The sequence below is a fragment of the Ciona robusta genome, chromosome 1 (assembly GCF_009617815.1).
Source record: "Ciona robusta chromosome 1, ASM961781v2".
Taxonomy (NCBI): Eukaryota; Metazoa; Chordata; class Ascidiacea; order Phlebobranchia; family Cionidae; genus Ciona; species Ciona robusta.
This window is the reverse complement of record NC_143235.1, coordinates 14652825-14670320: the sequence shown is the minus strand read 5'-3', so window position 1 is coordinate 14670320 and position 17496 is coordinate 14652825. Positions and strand designations below refer to the sequence as shown.

Here is a 17496-nt window from a genome sequence, read left to right as displayed (position 1 = left end):
GATAACGGGAGGGAAACCAGTAGTCCTACACTTACGGTGTACATTTAGGGCGGTAGGTAACAATAGTGTTCTAGCCGTTATACGCTTCGTTGCCCGTGCATATATTTAGGTGGGTCGGTCTGTGGTTCTCTACATACCTAGATACGTAGGTGGATGGAAACCAGTGAGGCGAAAAGGGTTTTGTTCAATTACTCGTGATGTATGGAGATCCCATACCGTGACATTGACGTAGAATGTTGGTCTGTGGACTAAAGCACTTGTCAGTTCAAGTACACAAGTAATATTTCCAACGTTGTTATACTTCTTATGGAAGGAGATAAGAGTCTATACAATGTCTGTTAAGCTTAGACGCTAGACAGTTAAATCTATTTCCAGCAACTAACAGTTTGGTGTCAAAATATTACGAAACCAGTTCGTTGACAATTCGTATTTCACGAGTCTGTTTTCAGAATACCACTGTATACTCGATTTCCATCAAATATTAATCGGTTTGCGCAACAGCTTTACAGCTCTGTTAAGTTGCTATCACTCAAGAGCGTTTCAAATATTCGGATCGATAAAAACAAGCCGTTATTATCAACACAAGAAGAGACACCGTTAGTATTACATCTACTAATGATATCAACGAATCGAAAATGGGTTGGCAATCTGTCGTATTGATTCTATGCAGCGTTGAAATAGCTCGTAAGTAAACTATACGTTTGTATTTATGTTTTAGAGTTTATTAGCCTATATGAGCCTTGTTAGGTTGGGGTAAAATGGTTCCTGTTTTCATTTTTTTTTATCGTCCCATTTATTAGTAATTAGGAAATGTTTACATAATTGTATAACGGTATTCTTACAACTCTAAATACCGTTGTTAATTATTGAAAACACGATTAGGAAACATGAGATATATGCGCTAATGGTATCCCATCTAACCCCACAGTACGATAGGTTGTATTTGGCATTGTAAAATTACACTGCATTGGCGACCACACTTGGCCTATATGTTTATTGTTTATGAATAAGCTATTTTCTCATAAAATGTCATCATTTTAAGATGTGTTTCCATTTAATATTTTAAAAAATCGTGTAGTAGGGTAAGGGAAGATGGGACACCGTTTTATTCTATTTTTTCGTTTAATTTAGTAGCAAACAAAGAACATTCAATGAATTTTAAAACTGTATCCTTACGACTTCCATAGACTGTTGATAATTGTTTGAAACACGATCAGGATATTTGGATATTATGTGCTAAATGTGTCCCATCTTCCCCCACAGTACTATATACATAATTATTTGTTTGTATGTTGCACAAGAACGTTTGTTTTTTTTAAGTTTGTTTTTTTTTAATTTATTTTTTTATTTTTTTTTGGTTTAAAATGGGGGGGGGGGATTCGCGACCCCGTAAACCCCCCTGGCTGCGCCACTGTGTGCGACAATGTAACAGAGGAATATTCCAAACAGTTCCAACATCAAATGTTATAACATCATAATTATATTCCAGGTTGCCAAAATACAAATACATTTCCGTTGGTTAACGTGAACGATAGCGTCGCTGGAGTGGGTAAGTTAATAACATAATACGTATGCCAATATATAGTAGGTTTGGGTGAGATGGCCTGGAGGTGTGTAATTAAGTTTGTCACTTTGATTTTAATGAATTAGATTAGGGCAGGGGTGTTTTATTTTATTTATTGTCCCATTTAATAGTACACAAAGATTATTTACATAATTACATAACCGTATCCTTAGGACTAAAAATAACCTTGTTAATAAATAAAACGTTGTTAACGTTGTTAATTGTTTAAAATATAATTGTAAAAAATGGGACATTATATGCTAACAGTTTCAATCTTACTCCACAGTACTATACACATATATGTTAAACCACGATTGTCATTACAGCGTCAACCACACAGAAAACTTACGCGACCAAGGTTCGCCTCATCGCAACAACCACTACAATTACTGCGTTTTCACCTGCAGCATTTCAAACAGCGGTACGTAAAAACATACAGCTGTAATATATACTAGGGTGGGGTAAGATGGGATATGTTTTCGTTATCATTCCTCGTCCCATTTGGTAGTAAACAAAGAACGTTTATATAAACATATAACCGTATCCTTGCAAAAACAATTGACACAGAAGTAAAAACATACACAAGCACAAATATATATAGTAGGGTAGGGTAAGTTGGGACACCTTTTTGTTTAGTTTTCTCTTTCCATTTGGTAGTAAACAAAGAACATTCAATGAATTATAAAACCGTATCCTCACGACTTCCACAGACCGTTGTTATTTCTTTAAAACACGATCAGGATATTTGGATATTATGTATTAAAGATGTCCCATCTTCCCCCACTCTACTATAGTTAGGGTAACGTTGGTCAATTTTTTTAATTTTATTTTTTTGGCTTTCATTGATGATAAACTATTTTTACAGAGTTATTCGTCAGTATTCTTACAAGTGTTAAAGCGCGCGGCAAAGTCGATTGAACTATTAAAAAAATCGATGTTAAAATACGGGAGGTTATGTGCTCTCCCAAAATTCCCTACCCTACCGTGCATTGACTTTGCTTATTTCAGGCAACCGCGTTTTACTCCACTACACTGGGAGGGGCGTTCGCTGTGGTGAGGAACATAGTAGGGGTAGCAGGTCCATCAAGCACTGCTGGGTTGCCAACGTTTGACGTAAGTTATTATATCTCTTGGTATGAGCCTGTTATTTTTAACGCTGTTTTGTAAATTAACTTAAAAGTAAAGCATGTGAAAATGATATCAAAAAATATAATTTCACTTGGTATAGAAAATATGACATTTATTTAAATAAAGCAAAAGAAATATTTCTTTAACAAAATATGTCGACAATATAAACGATTTCTCGATTTAAATTACTTATTTATTGTTGTTGTTTTAAATAAAATCTACAAAAATGTTCCTTATACCAGAAGGTTTGTTTTTGAAAAATATTAAAATATGTCTTACTTTAATTTACAGGTAACATACAACGTCGCTTACTCGTTTTCCGTTTTACAAAGTCCTCCTGTTGTTACGGACCAAGACGTTACGACTGAGATAGGAACCTACCAAGCTGTGATAAACGGGATTACTAATGTACCTGGGAGCTCTTTGAATAACTTCTACGTCTTTGATATAAATCCTAGTGTGTTTACATTCACCGGTAAGGGATTGTTCGTTTATCATTTCAATACAGCAACAATATACAGTAAGGTGGGGGAATATGGAACACCTTTTGACTCTATTTTCTCGTCCCATTTAATAGTAAACAAAGAACATTCAAAGAATTTTAAAAACGTATCCTTACGGCTCCCATAGACTGTTGTTAATTTGTTAAAACACGATCAAGATATCCATCTCCCCTCACCCTATACAGAAGAACCCTACGTTCTGACACACAATACTCTAAACGCTCAGACTCCACGCTGCTACCATTGTGGGCATACATGTGTTCTTGGGCAAGACCCCTAACGGCAATTTTTTCAACCCAGTGGTCCCCTCACCCGCATTAAAACGGTTGTCGTTGCCCCGTCACGCGAAAATAAAGACGTTTTGTACCACTGTAAACCTAACTGACATTTACTAATACTCTTGTTTTTTCTAAAGGCGATTGCAAACGTATCCTGATATGGGCTATTTATAATCCAGCTGCTTTTCAGGTTCTAGTATTTGCAATGCTGCTGGAACGAATTGTACAGCGAATACAGTTTGTAATGAAACGCTTGCTGGTGTAACTGTTATTTGTGTCTCTGGTTGCAAGATGGGATATTGCCAGAACAACGGAACTTGTGAGCAGGCGAGCGTTTCCGTAGCCCCAACTTGCACGTAAGTTGGAAGTAAAGCACTTTCTTTGTTGGTCTACTGTTTTTTTTTTATGTTTTAACTTTTCGGTTGCGCATACTGTTATATAGAAGGGTGGGGGAAGATAGGACACCTTTACATTCTATTTTCTCGTCCCACTGGGCAGTAACAAAGAGCACGAGAATTATAAAACCATATCCTCACAAACCTTTTTTTGTTTTTTTTTATACATTTTTTTAATGAAGTAAACCCCTATTTTTCAGTTGCCTTTCCAAAGCCGATGTCTGGTTTCTTGGCTCCACATGCCAAACACGAGTTGAACTGTGGATGGTGATTGTGGCCGCTGTTCTTGCGTTTCTTCTCATCATTGCTGCCATCTTACTGGCGTGTTGCTGCTATGCTACAAAGCGACGAAAGAAGGAAAAAGAGTAAGAGTTTGAAAACTATTAGCTAAAATATATCTTAACCACAAAGTTAATTACGCGGTAACTCCTAACGGGCATGAGGTGTATGTAACAGAACACCTGTGTTAGAACGACTTCCGTTGCCCCGCCATGCGAGGATAAATAAGTTACATTCTATATTCACACACTTGTTGAACCCTTATAGTTAACTTGACTCTTTAACGTGAAAACACTGGATTCGAAGCTCGATGCTGCTACATTGTGGGCGTGTTTGTACTTAAGCGAGACACTTAACGGTCAACGCTCCAACCTAGTGGTCACTGAAATATTGTCCAAACTGACATGCACTAACAAAAACAATCACCCACAAAGTAACATACGTGGTAACTTGTAGGCTGGCACGAGTTGTATGAAACAGAACATCACCCGTTATATACCGACTGTTATAACAAAATAAATCACATTTATTTATCAAAACAGAGCGGATACGTTCTTGGTGAACGGTAAAGATCAATTCTACACCAACAAAGCTTATCTGAACAACGAAGCTGTTGTGAAGCCTGTTAAAGTCGAAGCTATGCCGAGATATGAGGTAATTATGTTACAATCATCCATCGGTGCCGTAGAACAGTGGTGCTCCTGCACCCAAGCTCAATGTTGCTATACCATTGTTGGTATGTATTCTTGGGCAAGACACTTAACGGCAATTACTCCAACCTAGTGGTAACTAATGGGTTGTTTAAATTGTCCAGTCATACATTAAAAAATCTCTAAAAATAATAAACAAGATACATAAGGGGGTAATTCTTAAGCAGGTACGAGGTTTATGAAACAGAACACCCGTGTAACGACCATTGTTGCCCCGCCACACAAGGTTCAATAACTTAATTCTTTCATTCATCAAACGCAATTTCCAACTCTGCATTTATAAAGGAAAGAAATGTGGACGCTTACATCACGAGAAGACGTCGATCGCGTTCTCGTTCAACGTCCAGGGATCGCCATCGAAGAAGGGAAAGAAGACGAAGTGACGACAGCAGTCGCCATCGACGTCACCGTTACTATGACGACGAATCAAGCCGCCGACGTTACAGAAGAAGCAACAGCAGTGTCAGCAGCTACAACAGTTTCGAAAGTTCTGACAGCAGCGACGAGGAAAATACAATTACTAACGCGACCCCAGCCACTTCCACAGGTATAGATTTACGGTTTTATCTGTTAATTTTATTTAGGCATAGTTTTAAGTTAGTACAGACGTTGATTTTTACCTGCAGCGTGTGTTTAACGACTGGCGTTTTGTTGCTAGTCTCTTTGCTATATTGTGTCCGAAGACATATAGTAGGGTGGGGAAAGGTGGGACATTTTTAGCACATCATATCTAAATATCCTAATCGCGTTTGAAACAATTAACAACGGCCTATGGGAGTTGTGAGGATACGGTTTAATATTTCCTTTGAATGTTCTTTGTTAACTATTAAATGGGACGAGAAAATAGAATGAAAAGTTGTTCCATCTTCCCCCACCCTTCTATAAATAAAGTTATATTATGTTTAAATTACAGCCCACCGAGCACCATCTTCGACGTCCAGTTCGACTTCACACGATTCAGCAAACGTGGACGTTCAAGACGCTGGCAATTCCCCAATTCGTTGGTTGGAAACGGAAAAATCTCCCCCAAAAGCGGGAGGCAATAAATTAGGCAAGATCGATATCGCTGCTAGGAAAGGTTGGATGCCAAGTCTTGGTCCTCAGATGTTTGATATTGGTAGCCAAGAAAGATTGGACAAGCAAGACACGCTACCAGGTTACGGCGAAACCGATATATAACAAAAACTGCACAGTAGAGGTCCGTATATAAACATGTCACTACACGACTACGGGGTGCTCGGAAAGCAACTGCGAACTTACATATAGTACTGTGGGGGAAGATGGGACACCTTGATCACATAATATCCAAATATCCTGATCGTATTTCAAACAATTAACATCAGTCTATGGGAGTCGTGAGGATACGATTTTATAATTAATTGAATGTCCTTGTTAACTACCAAATGGGACGAGAAAATAGAATTAAAAGAAAGTGACCCACGTTAGCATCAATACAGGCTGGGACCCTTCTTATTTTGTTTCTAAACACCTCAATCAGCTCCTGGAAATTATTAGCACAGTTACTTTCCGAACACCCGGAATCCACCCATTTTAGCATGCAAGTTGATCAATATGTTTAACCAAGATTATATTAACCGCCGCAGTAAAATTCCTCTGTATTTGTACGTTTTATTTCGCGTTTTTGTATGATAATAAATGTAATATTTTATCGATGTTTTTTTATTAGTAAATATTTGGAAATAGTTGACGGACATTTGGCGTCATCGCTTTATTAGTGGTGCTTGCATCCCAACCAAAAGATACACGGTTCGATACTAATGGGCGTATGTGTCCTTGCAAGAGACTTACTGGAATTTCTCCAATCCAGTGGTCATTAATTGGTTGTCCAAATTCTCAGCAATACCTAAAAATATCAAAACAATCACCTACATTCTACAAAGTTGCACCCGCGGTAAATCGAAAGCGGACATGAGGTGTATGAAACAGAAAACTAGATTTTATTTATAAATATTTTAAGTGCTATTGCGGCGAGGCGCGCCAGGAGATCTAGGATTTAATCCAGAGTTGAGGTTCGAGGCTCGACGCTGCTACCATTGTGGGCGTATGTGTCCTTGGGCAAGACACTTAACGGCAATTGCTCCAAACCAGTGGTCACTAATGGGTTGTCCAAATTATCAGCCATGCATGAAAAAATCCAAAAAAACAATCACCCATAAAGTAACATACATGGTAACTCGTAAGCTGGCACGAGGTGTTAAACCCATGTGATAACGACTGTCGTTTTCCGGCCACGCGAGGATAAAGTAAGTTACATTCATTCATTCAGTTAGCACATAATTCCAGATCCCCACTCCATACAAGTAAAAGATTCCAGACAATGCAACAATATGCGCAAATCACCAAACGATGTATATTTGTTTCATATGTTTAACTGCGTAAGAAAAAGTGCTGCATAGGTAAAATTGCACGAATTTAATAAATAGCCACCAAATAAAAAATCTTCATTCTGCTTTCTTCTTTTGAAAATACTTCGACAAAAACTGATCCTTTAAAAATTGTACCATGTCTGTTTCAGTGAACCAAATCATTACTGCAGTAAATATGCAGCATACTGCACCAGTAATAACATGAAAAACACGCAAAAGTAATCCCTTGTTACAACAGAAGAAAGATTGTGACATCATACATATTATGCTGCTTAAACAAAGTGTCAAAATAACATGAATCCCAGGAATTAATCCAAGCAATGGTGAAGCAATGGATTGGAAGTTTGAATAATATCTGCAAAAAAGTTTAATATTTATATTTTACTTTTATGTGAATGAATGTAACTTATTTATCTTTGTATGGTGGGCAAAGACAGTCATTATAGCATGGGTTTTTTATTTCATATACCTCGTGCTCACTTACAAGTTGCCACATATGCAACTTTTTTGCGTGTTTGTGTTTTTTAACATAATGTATGGCTGACAAATCAGACAACCCAGAAGGTTCCATTGACCCAAAGCAATTGCTGTTAAGTAAAATTAAATTCTTAATAATCCTTGCTTCAAACCAATAATTCTGAAATTGTCAGCTATACAAAAAAACAACGACCGATAAAGTTGCATAAGCATTAACTTATAAGCGAGGTGTATGAATATGCCACCTTATAACTTCGGAAGTTGTTCTTCCATGTATAAATTAATAAAATAAATTCATACAAAAAATGCACCCGTAAGCTGACACGAAGTTTGACTCCTGTTATAACAACTGTGGTTTTCCGGCCACAAGAAAATAAAACAAGTAATATTTATTCTTTATCTAATAGGGCGACTGAATGATAGGAAATTTACATTGCCCAAATTGCAACGGGAGGACCATTTAATTTCATCAGAATATGGATATATTTATAAAACCTTTAACACAAACCGATTAATGTAAACCACACTATGAAGAATCCTTGCCAACATATTAAGGCAGTTTGCGATGATAAAACCAATCGAGCCAATTGCTTCAGTCAGATAATACGAACATGAAAGGAAGAGAATTGAAAACAATAACATCTTCTTATTGTACCTGTAAATTAAAATAAATAATTATGTGTTTTAACGAGATTGCAATACCTTTACAAAACAATTGACTTTACAAAAGCAATACTTTTAAAATACCTAATTGGATAACTAAGTAATCACAATCTTTCAAAACCAGGACTTCGAATTTGTAGACCCAACAGCCCTGTGGTTTAGTGCTTGAATGTAACTAAAGCAAACCAGGTTCGACGCTTAAGTTAAAACTGACATGTATATGTGTACTTGCAAGACACTAAATGGACATTGCTCCAGCCCAGTTGTCACTAATGTGTTGTAGCACCCGGGGTGTGATGGTAATGGGCCAAATCTGGCTTATATCTCAAGTCCTATGCCATACTACACTGTTTCTACTTTTTACTGACAATCTTTTCCACACTTCATCCATGTTTTTTTTCATGTTTTTGGTTTGCTGTTGATTTCTTTCTCTTGGTTCTTTAATATGATCTTCGCAATCGTTTTCAAATAAATAAATGAAAATTATCTTTAAGGTGGCTGTACACAGTATCCAACATGCGAATTCGCTTGCGAAGTCGTATGCAAACCCATTACCGAGTTCCGCATGCGGCAGCGAAATCCGGACAAAACAAACGAATTCCGGATACTGTGTACAGCCACTTTAAGACTTCACCCACATGGAAACTTTTGCTATTTTATAAACAACATAAACACCAGCATGACATGAATTGAATATATTTTAGCCCACCTTTCCAAATCACTCTGGTCCATAACAGCAAACACAAAACATTCTGTTGTTCCATTAATCGCAATGGCTAGCACATAAAGGCAATACCAGTTCAACAGCATTGGCCCGGGTCCTGTGTTATACAGATTGCATTATCCATTATAATATGAAGTAGGGTGGGGAAAGATGGGACACCTTTACATTCTATTTACTCGTCCCATTTGGTAGTAAACAAAGAACATTCAAGGAATTATAAAACCGTATCCTCACGACTCCCATATAGACCGCTGTTAATTGTTTAAATCATGATCGGAATATTTGGATATTATGTGGTAAAGGTGTCCCGTCTTCCCCCACCCTACTATACACCAATTTCAACAATTACCTGAGCTGAGGGTGGATCCTCCATACAGATCAAGCAGTAAATGAGAATAAGGGACACCAAACGAAAGAATAACAGCTCCAACAATCACTACTAGCCTAAGCAAACAACTAAAAACTTTTGTGACGGCGACAATTTCCTCCTGTGCTTAAAAAATCAACTTTTAGACATTTCAAGGAATACGAGACACCTCTGTTTACCAATGGTTGCTGTTTAGATTCAGCTCCTCTCTTTAAAGTTTTGGCAAAAAATAAATAAAAACTTTCTTCTATCGGAAGGAAAATGAACCTGAAAAATTTATGAAATATGTATGACATGTGGACAATTAAGCCATCCAAATCGAAAAAAAAATTCCAAAAATATAATCACCCACAAAGTAATATACTTGGTAATTTGTAAGCTGGCACGAGGTGTATGAAACAGAACAACCGTGTTATAACGACGGTCATTTTTCCCCATGCGAGGATAAATAAGTTATTTATTTATTACATGGTGACTCATAAGCTGCCACGGGGTGTATGAAACAGAACACCGATGTTCGTTGCCCTGCGAGGATAAATAAGTTACATACGTGGTAACTCATAAAGTTACATTCACTCAAACCAGTGCTTCCTAATTAAACCCCATATTTTGAGTTGAAATACCTTGCTACAAGTGATCCAAGGTTATTTATGACATCATAAACCCCTTGGTCAGCAAAAGAAAGCACATTGAGAATTGTCATGACGTATCTTTCACCTGAAATAGAAAACAAACATTGTAACATTAGTTATATTCACTTTTGTCTGAAATTAATTTTTTTTGTTTTTTCTATAGGCTATATATATATAAGTTTTATACTTTTACTGTATGTGAATTTTGACATACACAAAAGAATGTAAAATCCCTTTGTGCCTGCGTAGCAATGAAAGCTTTTTGCTGTACACAATCTTACTATTTTGTATTTCCAATGTGTATGGACTTTTTGGCAAAGGTAGTTTACCAAATTTTGCGTGCGCTTAAAAAAATGAAAACTGTTTTGTATAACAACCAAAAATTCTGAGTTCGACTATTTTAAACAATCTTTAGTTACTATTACCTTCTGTTAAAATTTGTTTCATGACAGACTGCTTAAAAAAGCTCAATGAAAGCTTTGCAGTTGAAGAATCAATTAAGTTTTCTCCTTCGTTTGAATCGAACTGCGGAAACAGCTGATCCACATTATGAAGAGGAAAATCATCAGATTGTTTGGATTTCTTTGACTTTATGAGCCAGATGAAATATCCATAATATGCACAGATGTACGTGATCGAGAATGAAACCTAAACAATAATTTATAGAGCTTGTTTCATTTATGTATTTATTTATAATTGTGCAGTATGGAAACGTAAGCCGTTATAACACAGGTGTTCTGTTTCATACACCTCATGCCCGCTTACAAGTTACCACGTATGATACTTGATTTAAATTTACCATAAAAAACATTACACACCTGTGCAATACAGAAGGAAACAAGCCCCCACTGTGGAAAAGCAACAACCAGAGACACCACAACCAAACACTTGATAAGAATAGCAAGTCCCTCAGCCACAACTTTTAACTTAACAAATAGAAATACTTGTGCGAGCACCCATAGTGGTTCAGCTATGAGTTCAACACATGCGCAACACCCAAATATAACGACTGCCAATGGGTAGTGAGGTATCTCTGCTGGGTCAGGATTTTCAAACAAGTTGCGCCAACAGTATACCAAGATTATTGTCCATACTATGCCTACAGGAACCCTGGGAATAAATGGATGAAACTTATTTATGTTGTTAATTGTCTTGCCCAAGGACACATTTGCCCGCAATTGGAGCAGCGACGAGCTTTGAAACCTCAGGAGAATGAATGAATAAATGAATAAATGTAACTTATTTATCCTCGTATGGCGGGGCAACGACAGTCGTTATAACACGGGTATTGTTTCATACACCTCGTGCCCGCTTACAAGTTACCACATTTGTAAGTTTTACTTTATAGTTTTTTTTATGTATGGCCGATCAATTACACAAGCCATAAGCAACTACTGGGTTGGAGCAATTGCTTTACCTGGCCCAAGGAAAAAAAAGATGTTGTATATATATTTGCTACTTACATGCACCAGAGTAGATTTATTGTTTGCTTCCATTTAACTTTCTTTTTAATATCTTTCTCACCAACAGCTCCATCATTTCTTGAACTTAAACAAGCTCTGTATGATATATTGAAGAAAGTTTTTAACATATGTGACATAATTTTTATTTATTTTTCGTAAACAATATTGAAGATCATGTTGTTGAAAGAACGAAGAGAAGGGAAGGAAACCAACAGCAAAAATGGCAGTTGTTAAAATACAGGATAATTATATTAGCCCTATACTTTTAATTCAGTGCTCGCTCACTCGATTTATCTTTGCGTTGCTGGAAAACGACAGTTGTTATAACACGGTGTTCATACATTTCGTGCCCGCTTATGAGTTACCATGAATGTTACCATAAAACCTTCAACAAGTTTAAACAACTTACCTTCGAAATGCTTCCCTTGACATAAACAATATCGTGGAGTAGAGAAGTAGTAACCGTACGTTGACAACACCCAGTGTTTCCTTGGTGACATGTCTCAGAACAAATGCATTCAATATGAATGTTAGAACCCGAAACGACAACTAAAACATTAAAAGTTTAATTATATCATCGTTTCCTTCTCTTTGATTTTTTAAATAACATGATTTTTGCAACCGTATTCAAAAAGATAAACCATCATTATTCATTATTATTAGAATTTTTTAAAATCTTCAATAAACCAAAACAATAAAATTCACATTATAAATTGTCGTTAAAAATCTTAATGAAATAGAATGTAAATACACTGTAGGCCATAGGCGCCAAACCTAGGGAGGCAGGGTAGACAGGCCAACCCTGAAATGTTCTACACTGCATTAACTGGTAAACATTACAAGTTTACAACCAATAAGTTAAATTGGTTTTATATAACTGTGTGCCTACCTACCCCTGCCACCCCTGTGTTTTAAAAAGATTGGTGCCTGTGCTACAAGTTACAACTTTGCACATTCGTTCTTTAAAACCCCTTTAAATACTTCAAACCTATGGTTTAATTCTTTCATAGCGTTTAACTTGTAAGCGCTACCAAAACCCCCTCCCTGGCATTCAACTCCATAAAACACTCGCTTTATACGAGAATGAAGCAGCGCCATACAACACATAACACACGGCTCTCTCGTAACATACAAAGTTAAATCAGTGCAAATATAACTTGGCTTGTCCTTTTCAGTGTTTTTTGATGAAAATAACTCAAAATACAAGCCCTCTCCAGGTTTTTCCTTTAAAAGATTGCTATAAGTATAACACCCTCCACCTTGCGTGTGAGCCACCAAGTCTATCGCAACCATAACCGCATGGTTCAAAGGATGAGCAACATTTACACCCGTCGTAATTTCACACGGTATGTTTCTCAAGTCAAACGTGGTTGCAATTACTGTGTTTGTCTTTGAATCCACTACAACAACCCCAACGTTCTCTGCAGGTTGCAAGTTGTTTGCTGACTTAGCAGTCTGTATTGCAGTTTCCATATGACATTCAATAACTCGATAATCAGCTTCTGTGAATAACGAACAGTCAACCAACTGAGTAATTGATTTATTTTCATGGAACGAAATCGGCCAATACTGTTTTCCTAAATTAAACTGCTCCCTCGTCAAAGGTACAGCAGACGGGACTTGAACAATTTCAACTTTCGATAAATAACTTTTCACCATCTTAAAAGCATCAAGGTCAAGCAGTGGGCTCTTATTATCATGTGTACAAGACTTAACAAGCTCAACCTCATGAGCGTGTCGAGCAGAAACGAACACTAAAACCTGCAAGTAGCATCCACTTTGCGTTTTAACTTTCCGCATTCTTTTAACATGCTGCAAACCAGTAAATGGGTAATTTTCATGGAGGAACTTTAACACAGCTGAGGCATGCTTCTTATCAACTAAAACACACGCTACTGAATCAACAAGTTTTAAAGCACCAACACAAGGCTTGTACTCGTCCCCTAAAACAGCTGTAAGATTCCAACTTCTTTGCTTGGGCAAGACAGTCTTTGTATCATCAGAGTTAGATTGAGAATCAACTTTTTCCATCAAATTACACGACGAAGCGATAACTTCTTCATATTTTCTTCGTTTGACAGAAGGCTGGTCCCCATTTTTCATTTCCAGATTTTTAGAAAAATACTTAAACAAAATCAAAGACTTGTGAACAAGTTTAACTATATTTTAGTTTCTATATAACTATACAGTGATAAACCCTTTACCTGTAATAACATGTTGTAAGATGCCAGTTTTGACGCACTTGCCAAAACAGTGTTTATATCCTTGTTTGATTTTGACATTTTTTCAGTATTTACTAAAATATTAAACACAACCTGTTGAACTAGAAATAAAGAAAAAATGCGGAATATTAGATTACAGTTACCACAAAGACATTATTAGTATTCGCATTAAAATTTTTGAATCTTTGGTCTATAAATTTAAAGTCATTATTTCTCAAAAAAGAAATTGTGAACATGGATATATTTTGTAAGATGTTTAAATACAAAATGTAGGCAGTACAGAGTAGTTTAGGGCAGTTTCTAAATGTACTTTATCCTAAATATCTTGTCTAATTAAAATCAGGATAAATTCAATGAGCCTACAAATAAAACATAGCAAAAGTAATTACAGAGGTTCATAATTAGTTTAAGTTTCACGTAAGAATAAATGCATTTTTCCATTGGTTTGTATTTTCTGTGGGTTTAACTTCCGTAAAATCATTGCTACTTTCTCGACAATCTGTTCGCTACTTAACCCGACATTCTTCTTCTTAAACTTTTTAAGTAAGTCCTTGGTGGTGATTGGTTTATGGGTGAGATACTTCTTCACTGTCTCCTCAGTTATACCATGTGGTGAGGCATCTTTGCTTGGTGTTGTCTTGCCAGAACTGGCTTGTGAGGTTTTCTGTCGTTTCACCGACACCCCCTCCTGCTTGCTAGTAGAAGCACCTCGCTTACCAAGCATGGAAGACGCGAGAGGAGATTGACGACCAGTCTCTAACTTCCTTTTCACATTTTGCAAATCAGATTTTGAGCTATGAGCACCTGAATAAATATGTTTATATTTATTGTTGAAAATCAGTAAGATGTTTCTCCTTCTGGGGCCATAAAACCATACAAAATGTAAGCTTAAACAACAGCAGTATTGCCAGACACCATTGTAATTGTGTTTTCTTAATACAGTTTCCTAATTACAGGTGCCAAGCATATTTTGTTCTTTGACTGTGGATGTTGTGCAGTGTCGCATGTCATGTGACTGAGATTAAGGCCACAGTTAGCTCATTACCCAAAGGTGCTAACACAACAGTAAATTATGTTAAAACAATAAACTATAAGTTAACTATACAAAACCCCAATTTGTTCAGACCCCCAATGTATCACCAAACACAATCACTAATAATAACCATCAAACCTTTACCTGTAAGTTCTGCAGTTGGAGTAGAAGACCTGCTGTTACTTTTGCTTCCTTTACTCCCTTTATCTTTAGGAGGTGTTTTCCTTCTTTGCATGAACAGCGCACTCTTTGAGAGGGATTCTTCCTCGTCAATATCACTCGCTGAATCTTCCGACGAACCACTGTTATCGCTCCCCTTTGGCTGCTTTGTTGTTCCCGCACTTTTATCGTTTTCCTTCTCATTCTTCGCCGCTTCTTCCTCGTCACTGCTTGAGGATTCTTCCAACTCATCAACTCCGTGAGGAGCAACACGGGAGTCATTCTCCTCTTCATCTTGATCACTACTAACATCACTTGCATACGCAACCTCCGTCCCTTCGTGCTCTCCATCATCTGAATCTTCCAACGCTTCCTCCTGCTCATTCTCAGAATCTTCTTTTTTCTTCTTAACAGTTTTACTCTTCTTCTTCTTTTTCCCGCTATCACTTCCACCATCGCTGTCACTACTGCTCCCACTCATATACATATCCAGATCCTCATCATCGTGAATTACAAGATCATTTTCTTCCTTTTTAATCTTCTTAAGGATCTTAATGTTCCCCTTTCCTGTCTCATCCTCATTAACTCCGGCCTCCTCATCATTTATATGAAGTCTCTTTCTTGCCATGTAGTTTAAATGATTCACGATTTTATCCCTTTTATCCCAAGCTGCTTCAGCTTCTTCATCAGTCAACGTTCGATGTTGGATCTTGCGATTAAAATTATGCCAATCTTCAACTGGGTACGCTTCAAAAGTAAAATCCGGTCTCTGTGTGAACACAAAGTACATCGACCCCTCCCCAATCCCCCCTTCTTTCTTTCCAGTGTAATCCTTGGTAACGAGCTTTGGTTTAATATCCCCTGATTTATTGAACTTTTTCTTATCATTTTTGTCCACCTCTGGTGTAACTGCTGAAAGATTCCAGGGTTGGTTTTCGACGACAAATTTCTTTCTTTTCATTCCATATTTTAATTTCCTTGCCTAAAAAGAAATATAATATTCATGTTAAACGTTTAGATACTTTCAAATATATTTATTCTTGTATATCAAAACATGAACAAACATCCATAGATATATATATTCATTTAAAACAATGTAAATATAAAACAATTTTATATTTGGTATAAAAATCGTAGTGTATTTCCGATGTTTCATCCGCCATCTAGCAAGACTTCATCAGGGAATGTAACACAACATACATGGGAGCAAAAACATTAAAGAAAAGGGCAAGAAACTTGAAGGTGGCCTATACCTCTTCTGGAGTAATGGGCCAAACCTGGCCTAAATCTTCAGGCCTTAAGGATCTCACCCATATAGAATAGAAACTTTAAAAATAAGCTGGGTCTGCGTGCAAAGCACGTACATTTTCAAGCCACGTTAGGAAATTTTACTTAATTTAATACGTATTTCTTTCTTCGTTTAATTAATTGGCGTGCGTGGGACAAATTGTGGCGTGCATCACCAAAAGTCTGTAAAAAAATCGCGCGTGCACCTGCCATACTCTGCAGTCTGGATTTGACCTAAATCCTCAAGTAATATAAACAAAAATATTATCAAGTAATATAAATTTGTGCCAAGTAGGCTATCCTATAAATACCTCTTCTCTCTGTTTCCTTCCATATTCACTCCCAGCCCCAAACTCCGGATAAACTTCTTCTTCTTCGTACGTCTTCTTTCCCCGCATATCACGAACCAATGTTGCTTCAGCCCATTTCTAAATAATGTGAATATATTACAGATTGAAATTTAGTAAATATATTTGTGTACAAGAGTAAACGTAGGCACCAACCTAGGGTGGCAGGGTAGGCACACACACACTGCCTACCCTGTGTTTTAAAAAGTTTGGCATATTTGTCAGGTTTAAATTTGACTTACCAAAAATTTTATTTATCTTTTTAAATTCAGTAGCGAAGATCAAATTAAACAAAACAATAAACAGAAAAAATTAGGTATAAAATGACAAATACACGAAGGTTACAAACATATATACATTTAATTGAAAGATAGAAGCAGGGCCCCTAAACTTATAAATATAACTGGCTGTTATTATTAGTAGTTTTAAGTTCAGTAAAGAGGTGTAATGTATTAGCATAATGTTAAATACGCACCCGAATATCGACTTTATCGCTAGCATTAAACCTCATGACGTTGTATTTCTTAGGAACATGTTTTGGAACCCGTACCATGTATTCGTCGACGTGGGCCATAACTTAAACCTTTGCTGATTTGTACGCCTTAAAAATGTTGTGTTATCTGGTTACTATGTTTTGTGCTTGAATCAGATAGTTCGTATTATGCTATACAATAAACGCGAAGCAGAAAGATGAAGCCAAGAACGAAGGAACTACAAAGCTTTTATACAGCTGACCACGGAAAAGAAAAAAGTTTTTTGGGGGACAAAACCACGTGACGACGTGAGCGTACCCGTGGCAATAAATACGCTTTGCCTTTTCTGTATAGTGTGTACTCGTACAACGATAAACTGATACATTATACCTATATGTATGATAG

General features: G+C 36.8%; 4 protein-coding genes across 6 annotated transcripts; 1 reads left to right on the top strand and 3 right to left on the bottom strand.

Annotated features, from left to right (window-relative positions):
• The first annotated feature begins 149 nt into the window (after positions 1 to 149).
• LOC149743617 (uncharacterized) lies at positions 150 to 6526 on the top strand. 2 transcript variants are annotated; one of them, XM_089877295.1, is made up of 11 exons: positions 150 to 277; positions 502 to 684; positions 1490 to 1549; positions 1891 to 1985; positions 2573 to 2677; positions 2984 to 3167; positions 3664 to 3829; positions 4069 to 4233; positions 4690 to 4801; positions 5143 to 5404; positions 5771 to 6526. In XM_089877295.1, exons 2-11 carry the CDS (start codon positions 636 to 638, stop codon positions 6034 to 6036), a joined length of 1464 nt encoding a protein of 487 aa, XP_089733421.1. In that variant the 5' UTR covers positions 150 to 277; positions 502 to 635; the 3' UTR covers positions 6037 to 6526. The 2 variants fall into 2 exon arrangements, with proteins under 2 accessions (XP_089733421.1, XP_089733413.1); XM_089877287.1 differs by lacking the exon at positions 150 to 277 and having other exon boundaries at positions 348 to 684.
• Positions 6527 to 7214: 688 nt separating this feature from the next.
• Positions 7215 to 13903, bottom strand: LOC149743615 (man(5)GlcNAc(2)-PP-dolichol translocation protein RFT1-like). 2 transcript variants are annotated; one of them, XM_089877199.1, is made up of 11 exons: positions 13775 to 13903; positions 11980 to 12119; positions 11571 to 11666; positions 10926 to 11217; positions 10533 to 10755; positions 10099 to 10192; positions 9655 to 9742; positions 9458 to 9596; positions 9094 to 9205; positions 8230 to 8376; positions 7215 to 7599 (listed from the first exon to the last, which is right to left on the bottom strand). In XM_089877199.1, the coding sequence occupies exons 1-11, from the start codon at positions 13850 to 13852 to the stop codon at positions 7320 to 7322; spliced, it is 1689 nt and encodes a 562-aa protein (XP_089733325.1). In that variant the 5' UTR covers positions 13853 to 13903; the 3' UTR covers positions 7215 to 7319. The 2 variants fall into 2 exon arrangements, with proteins under 2 accessions (XP_089733325.1, XP_089733334.1); XM_089877208.1 differs by having other exon boundaries at positions 7334 to 7599; positions 8217 to 8376.
• LOC149743616 (tRNA-specific adenosine-34 deaminase regulatory subunit adat3-like) lies at positions 12120 to 13768 on the bottom strand. The gene has a single exon (XM_089877388.1). It carries the CDS (start codon positions 13671 to 13673, stop codon positions 12510 to 12512), a length of 1164 nt encoding a protein of 387 aa, XP_089733514.1. The 5' UTR covers positions 13674 to 13768; the 3' UTR covers positions 12120 to 12509.
• On the bottom strand, positions 13894 to 17365 carry LOC149743614 (general transcription factor IIF subunit 1-like). Its single transcript, XM_089877239.1, has 4 exons — positions 17094 to 17365; positions 16583 to 16699; positions 14970 to 15966; positions 13894 to 14596 (listed from the first exon to the last, which is right to left on the bottom strand). Exons 1-4 carry the CDS (start codon positions 17190 to 17192, stop codon positions 14199 to 14201), a joined length of 1611 nt encoding a protein of 536 aa, XP_089733365.1. The 5' UTR covers positions 17193 to 17365; the 3' UTR covers positions 13894 to 14198.
• Between the last annotated feature and the right edge of the window lie 131 nt (positions 17366 to 17496).